The sequence below is a fragment of the Bison bison genome, unplaced genomic scaffold, assembly GCF_000754665.1.
Source record: "Bison bison bison isolate TAMUID 2011002044 unplaced genomic scaffold, Bison_UMD1.0 scf7180017864126, whole genome shotgun sequence".
Classification (NCBI taxonomy): Eukaryota; Metazoa; Chordata; class Mammalia; order Artiodactyla; family Bovidae; genus Bison; species Bison bison.
Genome location: NW_011494698.1, coordinates 348050 through 357863, shown reverse-complemented (window position 1 = coordinate 357863; position 9814 = coordinate 348050). Strand labels below are relative to the sequence as shown.

The window sequence follows — 9814 nt, the reverse complement described above, 5'->3', positions numbered from 1 at the left end:
GGCACTCACTTTCTGAATCCGCTTCAGCGCCATCGGTCAGGGAGGGCAGCGGGGACACCGGCCGGCGGGGCACGGCTGCAGGGCTCGGGGGCGTGGGGTAGTGCGGGCTCGGATCGCCGGCTGCTCGGCTGGCTCAGCCGGATGGGTCCCCGGTTCGCTGCTGTCTAGCTAGCTCTGGGCGCGGGTGCCTGCTCCGAGTGCGCCCGAGCACTAGTGTGCGAGTGTGCGGGCGGGGACGCCGGCGAGACTCTTTTGTTTCCGCTTTTGCTTCTGGGAAGGAACCTGCGGCCGCCCGGCCCCTCCCCCTCCCGCCGAGCATACTGGGAAATGTAGTTCCTGCATCCTACTCAGCCACTGCCCAGGTCGGAGACCTTCACCCACTGTCTGGGCTCAGAGGTGCCAGGTCTGGGTTAGTCTCTGCAGATGGATTTTGATCAAGTAACTGAAACTGGAGTTCCCAATCTGTAAAATGAGAATAACAAATTAGCTCGAAAAACATGTACCGGATTCTAATGTGTGCTACAGCTAGCTCATCTTGTAATTTTTTTTTTTTCCATCTTCCCCTGTTCTGTTACCAAATCCTCTTCTCAAGAGTTAGAGTGCCCTGGAGTTCCAATCTCAGACCTCTCGCCATTAATATCTTCCTAGACGATAGACCTTGTATCCTCCCGTGAACTGGAAGGCCACCTAGCATAGCTGGAGAAGCATGGGCTTTGTGGACTGACCCCTCTCCTGGGATAGAATCCAAGCTCTGATCCCTATCCACTGTGTGACCTTGTAGCACTTAAATTCTTTAAGCCTCAGTTTCTGCGAGTCCAAAGAAAAAATAATCTCCATATATTATTGTAAGAATTAACTGATATTAATATAATGTGCTAAACACACTACCTAATATGTTGAAAGTGCTCTATAAAAATTATTTCCTTGTTTTTATGTATATGATAATGATTTTAAGATCTCTCTTTCCAGCCAAACTCTTACCCCAGTTTCAGCATTTCATGTCCAAAAACCTCCTGGACATGTCCACATTTATTCCCTGTGGCCAGGAATCAGAATGTGTTACAAGGTGAGGGTTGGAAGAAAGCTTTCCAGGAAAACCTAAACAATAGCCACCGTACCATTCTAAATGCTTACAAAGAGCAAGGAACAAAAATCCACTCAGGTAACTTAAAAGAAAATGTTCAGGGAAATAAGATAGTGAAAGAATGATAGAAATATTAATAGAATCTGAAACTTAATTTAGAAGCCTTTCATTCTCCCTTCTCACCACCCCCTACATCCAAAATAAACATAAAAACTAAAACCAGTCTGGAGTCTGACTACTGTCTTATTTTTCTTTTCCTGAGATCTTGGTTCTCTCTGCATGCTGGCCCACCCTCCTTTTTCCAGCTCCCCCTTAACTTCTCTTGTACAGGGTATGAGCTCCCACTGCCCTTACTCCACTTTCTGACACTCTTCAAGCAACTGTTTCTGCTGCTAAATGGCCAAGCCTTTTGGTACTCCCTATTTATCTCCCTAAAGGGAAGAATCCCATTGACACAATTCATCTTTTTACTTCAGGCTATACATTTTCAGCTAATGAGCAAAGTATAGATTGACCACTCTTGGATTAGTTTGCCAACCATGGTCCAATCAGCTGTGGGAAATTTAAAGTACTTTGGGGCAAACAGGTTTCTGAAACACGCCAGCAAGATCATATGATCCTGCAGAGAGCTGTACTGGGGCTAGCTTGATGCACCATCTTTGGGCTCCTGAAAGTGGGACCCTACAAAACATTGCTCTTCCTTTTCATAGGGCAAGTGTGAGAATGTCCTTGTAAATAGGGGAGAAACAGTCTGGGTTTGGGCACCAGCTGCGTTGGAGAGTTACATTCTCAAGCTGATAGAATCTGGATATAATGCAGCAAGTGAGGCCATCCCCAGCCACTCGCACTACGGGAAGCACTAATTCCAATTAAGTGCTCATTACCAGAAAGCCCAGGAAAAAACCCTCCAGTGTTGTTAAATGGACAGTCCTGATAAGTCAGTCTATCACCACTCTATAGATAAAAACACACAGTCAGAGATGACAATCAGGGCAGTTTCATTCAAGAGACACTGAGAGTCTAAGACATTGGCATTAATTTCTCCCTTTTCAAGGCTATTGTGTGTGTGTGTATGTGTGTTCAGTTGCTAAGTCATGTCTGACCCATTGCAACCCCATGAACTTCAGCATGCCAAACTTCCCTGTCCTTCACTGTCTCCCAGAATTTGCTCAAATTCATTACCATTGAGTCGGTGATGCTATCTAACCATCTCATCCTCTGCTGCCCCCTTATCCTTTTGCCTTCACTCTTTCCCAGCATCAGGGTCTTTTCCAAAGAGTTGGTTTCCAGGTTACCATGCTGCTGCTGCTAAGTCACTTCAGTTGTGTCCGACTCTGTGCGACCCCATAGACCGCAGACCAACAGGCTCCCCCGTCCCTGGGATTCTCCAGGAAAGAACACTGGAGTGGGTTGCCATTTCCTTCTCCAATGCATGACAGTGAAAAGTGAAAGTGAAGCTGCTCAGTCGTGTCCGACTCTTAGCGACCCCATGGACTGCAGCCCACCAGGCTCCTCAATCCATGGGATTTTCCAGGCAAGAGTACTGGAGTGGGGTGCCATTGCCTTCTCCCCAGGTTACCATACATACTACTAAAAGACATACTATTCATATCACTCCACTGCTTAAAAATTTCTATTGGAAGTTCAATGCCTCAGTGTACTGAAAAATACCCATCCCGATTTGTCCCTAGATGCCTCCTTTTCATCTTTTAGCTCACACATGGTCATGTGTCTATGCACAATGTATTCTCTTTGCATAGAATGACCTCCCACCATGCACCTGACAAACACATCCTTCATGACCCAACTCAAATGATACAGACTTTATGAGAGGGATTGTGCTTACTTTCAGAAACTCATATTTCAGGATATGAAATAATCATTCTTAGCACTTGGAATATGGAATGGTTGCCAGATGCTGTTTATCAGGAAAAAGCATGATCCTGGGGAAGAAACTGAAATAAGGAATTAAACCATTTGGAGAAGTCTCTGGAGAGGTTTGCTCATTGAGTAAAAGAGATGAATGAAGAGCTTCTTGAGACCAAGAGGAGAGTGCTGACTCTTTGATAGGATCAAAGCAACAATCTGGGCAGTTTAATGAAGACCCTAGAGAAACTAACACATTGTTCTAACCAGAAATTTTCAGAGTAGAGTGAAAAGGAAGGGTTTGATGAAAAGATTCAGGCACTCCTGATGAGTGTGGCATGATGAAACAGGGCATGTGTCAGGAGTCCAGAGTCGATAGTTCCTGAACTTAACCATGAATAAGTTAGGCAAGCGGAGTGACTGCCCTGCTAGGAATATCACCACCAGCTCTGCCTCTTTGGAACAGAAGTTACTTGTTTCCTAGGTACTTCTGGGAACAGTCACTGATTGCCAATTTTGCTTCTTTTCCACCTGTTCTCATGAAAACACATTTGTCTTTGCAAATATAAGAGCTCTCTTTGGTTTCTTCTTTGTGCCTCTTTGTGGCTGTGCTGTCAAAAGTCTTTGCAGGGCTTTTCTGGAGGACTAATGGTTAAGAATCCATCTGCCAATGCAGGGGACATGGATTCAGTCCCTGGTGTGGGAAGATCCCACATGCTGTGGAGCAATGAAGCCTGTACACCAAAACTACTGAGCCCACGCACCACAACTACTGAATCCGGAGCACCTAGAGCCTGTGCTCTGCAACAGGAGAAGCCACCAGGATGAGAAGCTGAAGCACTGCAATGAAGAGTAGCCTCAGCTCTCTGCAGAGAAAAGCCCATGCAGCAATGAAGATCCAGTGCAGCCAAAAATAATTGAATAAATAAAAGCCTTTGTGAAAGACCTCCCCACTCGAGTGCTCCCCTTTCTTTTGACCTCTGTGTGCTCTTTTGGGCTGATGAGATCTCTCATTTGTCCTAGGACAGTCGACCCATGGTATGGTCTTCAGACACAGCAGGGCCTTTTTCCCTTGTGAGTCTATTGTCCCATAACTGAAAACCAGAATCATCAGGAGCTGAAACTCAGTCAGGAGAGTTGGGATGGCTCAGAACAGGTGTTTGGCACACATATAATTCAAGCATTCTTTCTTGAATACCTTCAAAAGTATTTCCATAATATCTGTCTGGCTTGTTGGCTCACAGATTCTATCCTTACACCCTCCCTCACTAACTCTCTCTAGCTAAAGGCCAGAAGATTCAAGGGGACCATTCCGCAGTTGGGGCTTGGGCTTGAAGCACGAACTTCCCTGTGCGCAAGTAAATTTCCATAGGGTCAGGACCCAGTGTTGACTGAGCGTCTGCTTGAAACTAGGCCAGAACCATGGATTAAGAAGGGCATGGTGCAGACAGCCTCAAAAGTTGTGGAATCAACTATAAACTTTTCAGGAGTGACAGGCAGGTATTTCCTTTACGGGTATTTTCTGTTACGTGTACCCTTCTAGGGCCTTTTGTCCTTCAAAACTGTTTTTGTCCATTTTTTAACATTTTTTAAATAGTTAATTAAAACCAACTGAATGATGAACAGCAAGCACAAGAATGTTTATTTTTTGTTTTCTGTTTGATGAGGTCTGAAAAGGAAAGTGTTCTGTGGTTCCAGTCATAATCTATTTTAATAAAGTTTTAATCAGCCCTGTGTATTAGGCAGGACTCTCAGGAGAAACAGAACCAATAAGGTGTATGGTACATTGATAGGTAAGAGGAGATTTTTCATGGGGATTGTCTTACATGATTATGGGGGCTGAGAAATGCCATGATATGCTGTCTGCAAGTTACAGAACCAGGAAATCCAGTGGTGTCCAAGCCTGAAAGTCTAAAAATCAAAGAAACCTATAATATAATTTTCAAACTTAGGCCAAAGGCCTGAGACAGAGGAAGAAAAGAGAGGGGTGTTGGTGTAAACTCTGGAGTCTAAAGGTCCCACATCAGGGACTCTTGTGTCCTCCTATGTCCAAAGGCAGGAGAAAATGGATGTCTGAATTCAAGAAGAGAGAGAGAGAATTTGCCCTTTCTCAGCCTTTTTGATCTATTCGGCCCTCAAAGGATTAGATGACACCTGCCCACATTGGTGAGGGTGGATCTTCTATATTTTTATTTTATTGGATTATAATTGCTTTACAATGCTGTGTTAGTTTCTTCTGTACAGCAAAATGAATCAGCTTTACATATACATATATCCCCTCTTTTTTGGATTTGCTTTCCACTTAGGTCACCACAGAGCACTGGGTAGAGTTCTCTGTCTATACAATCAGTTCTCATTAAGTGAAAAGTGAAAGTGGAACTTGCTCAGTTGTGTCTGATTGACTCTTTGTGACCCCATGGACTATACAGTCCATGGAATTCTCCAGGCCAGAATATTGGAGTGGATAGCTGTATCCTTCTCTACGGGATCTTCCCAACCCAGGGATTGAACCCAGGTCTCCCACATTGCCTGTGGATTCTTTACCAGCTGAGCCACAAGGGAAGCCCAAGAATACTGGAGTGGGTAGCCTATCCTTTTTCCAGGGGATGTTCCAGACCCAGGAATCGAACCATGATCTCCCGCTTTGCAGGTGGCTTCTTTACCAACTGAGCTATCGGGGAAGCCCCCCGCCCCAGTTCTCATTAGTTATCTATTTTATACATAGTAGTGTATATATACAGGTCTTCCCAAGTGGCGCAGTGGTAAAGAACCTTCCTGCTAATGCAGGAGATGCAAGAGATATGGGTTGATCCCCTGGGTCAGGAAGATCCTCCAGAGAAAGAAATAGCAACCCACTCCAGTATTCTGTCTGGAAAATCCCATGGACAGAGGAGCCTGGCGGGCTATAGTCTATGGGGTCGTAAAGAGTCAGACACGACTGAGTGAGCATACACATACACACACACACACACAGTGTATACATGTGAGGGTGGCTCTTCTTTACTCAGTCTAGTGGTCACTGTCTCACATTCACCCAGCTGCCTTGACATCCATTAGTTCAGTCAAGTGGACACATAAAGTTAAGCACATCTGGGTAGCTAGAACTCTTCTTAAACAGAGCAGCTGAGTCACCTTATTCTTTAGCACAGTGTCCAGCAAGCAGGCTCCAGACTGTTCTCTCTGAGGCAGAGCAGTGTTTCACTGAAGTCCCAGATGCTAGGACTAGGATTGTGGAAGGCAGGACAAAACAGGGCTGAGGGCAGATGGGTAGATGAGGCTCTAGGCCTGGCTTCTCTCAACCTCAAAAGGAACTGGAGCACTTGTTTTTCTTGTTTTTCTAAACTATCTTAGTGGACGTGGGTAAGTTTCCTCATATAAACTTGGGTTTAATAGCACCACCTCATATAATAAAACGAGGTAATGCATGTGATGCGCTTATCACAGTGAGGGGATCATGGCACTTTTCAGAAAAATGTTAACTGCTATTGTGTTTGGATTCTATTTTAGACTTGGTTAGAAGATTAGCTTCTTTGTACTTGAAAAATGGGTTAGGGACTCACTGATGTGGCCCTCATTAAAAAAGTGTTTTGATAAATTATATAAATAGTACATGAATTCATTTGTGTAAATTTTTTTAAAGAAGTAACAATGACCATACAGCAGTCTCCCCTCATGTTTTCTTCTCTAAAATGAGGGGAAAAAATCTCTGTAAGAAAATGTCATGAATTAACTCAGTTCAAATTTTTAATGTAAAACAGATTAAGGCAGTGATAGTCCTAGAATGGAAAGCTATATGTACAGAGAATTTTATTCTGATTAGATGTGCTCTACTCTTTTGAAGAATTCTTCCTTCTCAGATCTCTCTCTTATTTATTGCAATTCCATTTACCAATTCTCTCTCTATGCCAGGACATCTCTTGCCTCTCCACAAGTATTTTCATTAACTTAGTTTTTTCATTCTTTGATACAACTTGTTATATTAGGCTATGATATAAATATTATGGATGCAGCCTTTCATCTTCACCCCTACATTTCATTGCTCTGAGAATTTTCGTTCTATTTTACAACAGTTCCTTTTCCATTTTATATTACCATGTAGTGGTAAAGATTATTCTTTAGAGGCAATATATGACTGCTCCACTGTAAATTCTCCAAGTAATCCAGGACAATTAATGACAATTTACTGAGAAAGGGATGTTAGTAACTTTTCTCCCCAGTTTAAACAATATTAAGCATGTTAATGCTATAAAAACTATTTAAAATGGACTTCCCTGGTGATCCAGTGGTTCAGAATCCATCTGCCATTGCAGGGGACACCAGTTTGATCCCTGGTCCAGGAAGATTTCACGTGCCCCGGGGCAACCAAGCCCACATGCCACAACTACTGAGTCCAGGTGGCTGCAACTATTGAAGCCTGTGTGCCTAGAGCTGCAACTATTGTAAAACTTAAAAGTAAAAAGAAGTCAGCCGCTTGGCAAACAGTGAAGAGAAAACATATTTGTCCAGGAGAAAAAGCCCGAGACTTTTATTTGTGAGAGAACTCCACCCATTGCTGGAGTTATCAACAAGAGAAGCCGCTGCAATGAGAAGCCCATGTGCGGCAACTAGAGAGCTCCCCCCGCTCACCACAACTAGAGAAAGCTGGCACGTGGCAATGAAGACCCAGCACAGCCAAAATTAACTAAATGAATAAATAACAAAATTTTAAATAGTTGTTAAACAAGTCTACATGATATAGCCCTTTAACAAACAAACTCATTTCCAGGTGCCCTGAATCATGGCAGGATGTGCTTTTCTGCAAAGTCTAACAGGATCTAATTATGTGCAGTAAATGCAAACCCAACTGCATAATCGATTTAAAACTGCAAGGACTCCAAAAATCAGTCTGGCCTGGAAGACCTTTCTATATATAAATATATATTTCTGCCTTCTGAAAGGCAGAAAGGGGATTACTTCTGACTTCCCAGGGGAGTTTGGGAAGTTTGCTTACCTTGGGCAAAACGGGATAAAGTGTGTATTCCTAATTCCTTCCTGTACTTCTTTCTCCTTTTCAGAAACCCTCCTCCAGAATATCCTTCTACTATCTTCCTTCCTCTTTTCCTTCTCTTTCCCCTTCCCTCCCTTGCACTTAAGACTGCACAAGAGACTTTGCTTAACCCTCAGGATGATAAATGCTCCTTAGCCTTTAAAAATTCATGCCTTCAACCTGAAAAGAGAAGGAATAAATCTTGAGGATATTATGCTAAGTGAAATAAGCCAGTCACTAGAAGACAAATACTATGTGATTCCACTTATATGAGGTATTAAATTCATAGAGAAAGTAGAATAGTGGTTTCCCAGGGTATAGGGAACAAAAAATAATAAAAGAAAAGAAAATATAAAGTAAAATAGATTGTCAGAAATCCTAAACGACATCCCAATTGTAAATATTTAAATCCAAAAAAAGTCCACATTTAAATTAAGTCCAAATTTAACTTTTAGGCCCTTTTTACATATATAGAAACTAAGATTTAAAGAGAAAAAGTTATTTTGTGAGGTCATATAACCTGTAAGTAACAGAGCAAATATTCCATGTTGTTAGCCATGGCACTTTAGTCCCTTCCACCCCACTAGAATACACTTTTTCTAAATGTATAATATATGCTCTCTCAACAAATAACCCCCGTCTCTTGAGAACAGTTGATCTCTCAGTGTGGGATGTGGCATTCTTTCTGCCAACCCTTCTATTAGAGAGACAGCAGATGGGTGACTCAACTTGGAGCCAATCCCTTTTGCACACTGTCTCTGGCTTTTATTTGTGAGAGAACTCCATCCATTGCTGTCCTAAAGAAAAGAGACATACTCTATCATTAGATGATCAGGAAATGCAAGAGATGAGAAGAGACTGAAAATGAGGGAACAATCTACCTTGTAAAACTTGAAGTCATCTGCCTAGCAAACAGTGAAGAGAAAACATATTTGTCCAGGAGAAAATGTGCAAGACTTTGGGCAGAGGCCCTCTGTTTGCTAGGAGACAACTGTGCTGTTTTGATGCTTGCCTGTTGGGAAATAATTTTAATTCAGTTCAGTCGCTCAGTTGTGTCAGACTCTTTGTGACCCCATGGACCGCAGCACGCCAAGCCTCCCTGTCCATCACCATCTCCCAGAGTTTACTCAAACTTAGGTCCATTGAGTCGGTGATGCCATTCAACCATCCCATCCTCTGTCGTCCCCTTCTCCTCCTGCCTTCAATCTTTCCCAGCATCAGAGTCTTTTCAAATGAGTCAGTTCTTCACCTCAGGTGGCCAAAGTATTGGGGTTTCAGCTTCAACATCAATCCTTCCAATGAATATTCAGGACTGATTTCCTTTAGGATCGACTGGTTGGATCTCCTTGCAGTCCAAGGGACTCTTAATAGTCTTCTCCAATACCACAGTTCAAAAGCATCAATTCTTCAGTGCTCAGCTGTCTTTATGGTCCAACTATCACATCCATACATGACTACTGGAAAACCATAGGGACATGGCAATCATATAGAAATGGGAAAATGTCTGGCTTTTGACAAAAACATCCCATAAAGGTGCACTTATGTAAGTGACTGCTATTTGGTTAATTTCTTGTCTCCTCTGCCCACCACTCTAGTAGGGGATGGGAAAAAACTGAGTCACCTCTGAACATTAACATCCCACCCACCCCCAAATAAAATAAATGTTTGGCATCTGGATTGAAGTTTCTTTTGCCTTTGCAGGAAAAACGAGGTGGAATTAGTGAGGATGTAGGTGTTGTAGTCGGAGAAGGCAATGGCAACCCACTCCAGTACTCTTGCCTGGAAAATCCCATGGATGGAGGAGCCTGGTAGGCTGCAGTCCCTGGGGTCTCTAAGAG

General features: G+C 43.1%; 1 protein-coding gene across 1 annotated transcript in view; it reads right to left on the bottom strand.

Annotated features, from left to right (window-relative positions):
* Positions 1–284, bottom strand: part of UBE2D1 (ubiquitin-conjugating enzyme E2D 1) — a 37156-nt gene extending 36872 nt beyond the window's left edge. The window contains exon 1 of the mRNA XM_010839643.1: positions 10–284. Within this exon, the coding sequence (XP_010837945.1) occupies positions 10–33 (24 nt within the window). The 5' untranslated portion in view covers positions 34–284. The remainder of the gene's footprint in view (positions 1–9) is intronic.
* Between the last annotated feature and the right edge of the window lie 9530 nt (positions 285–9814).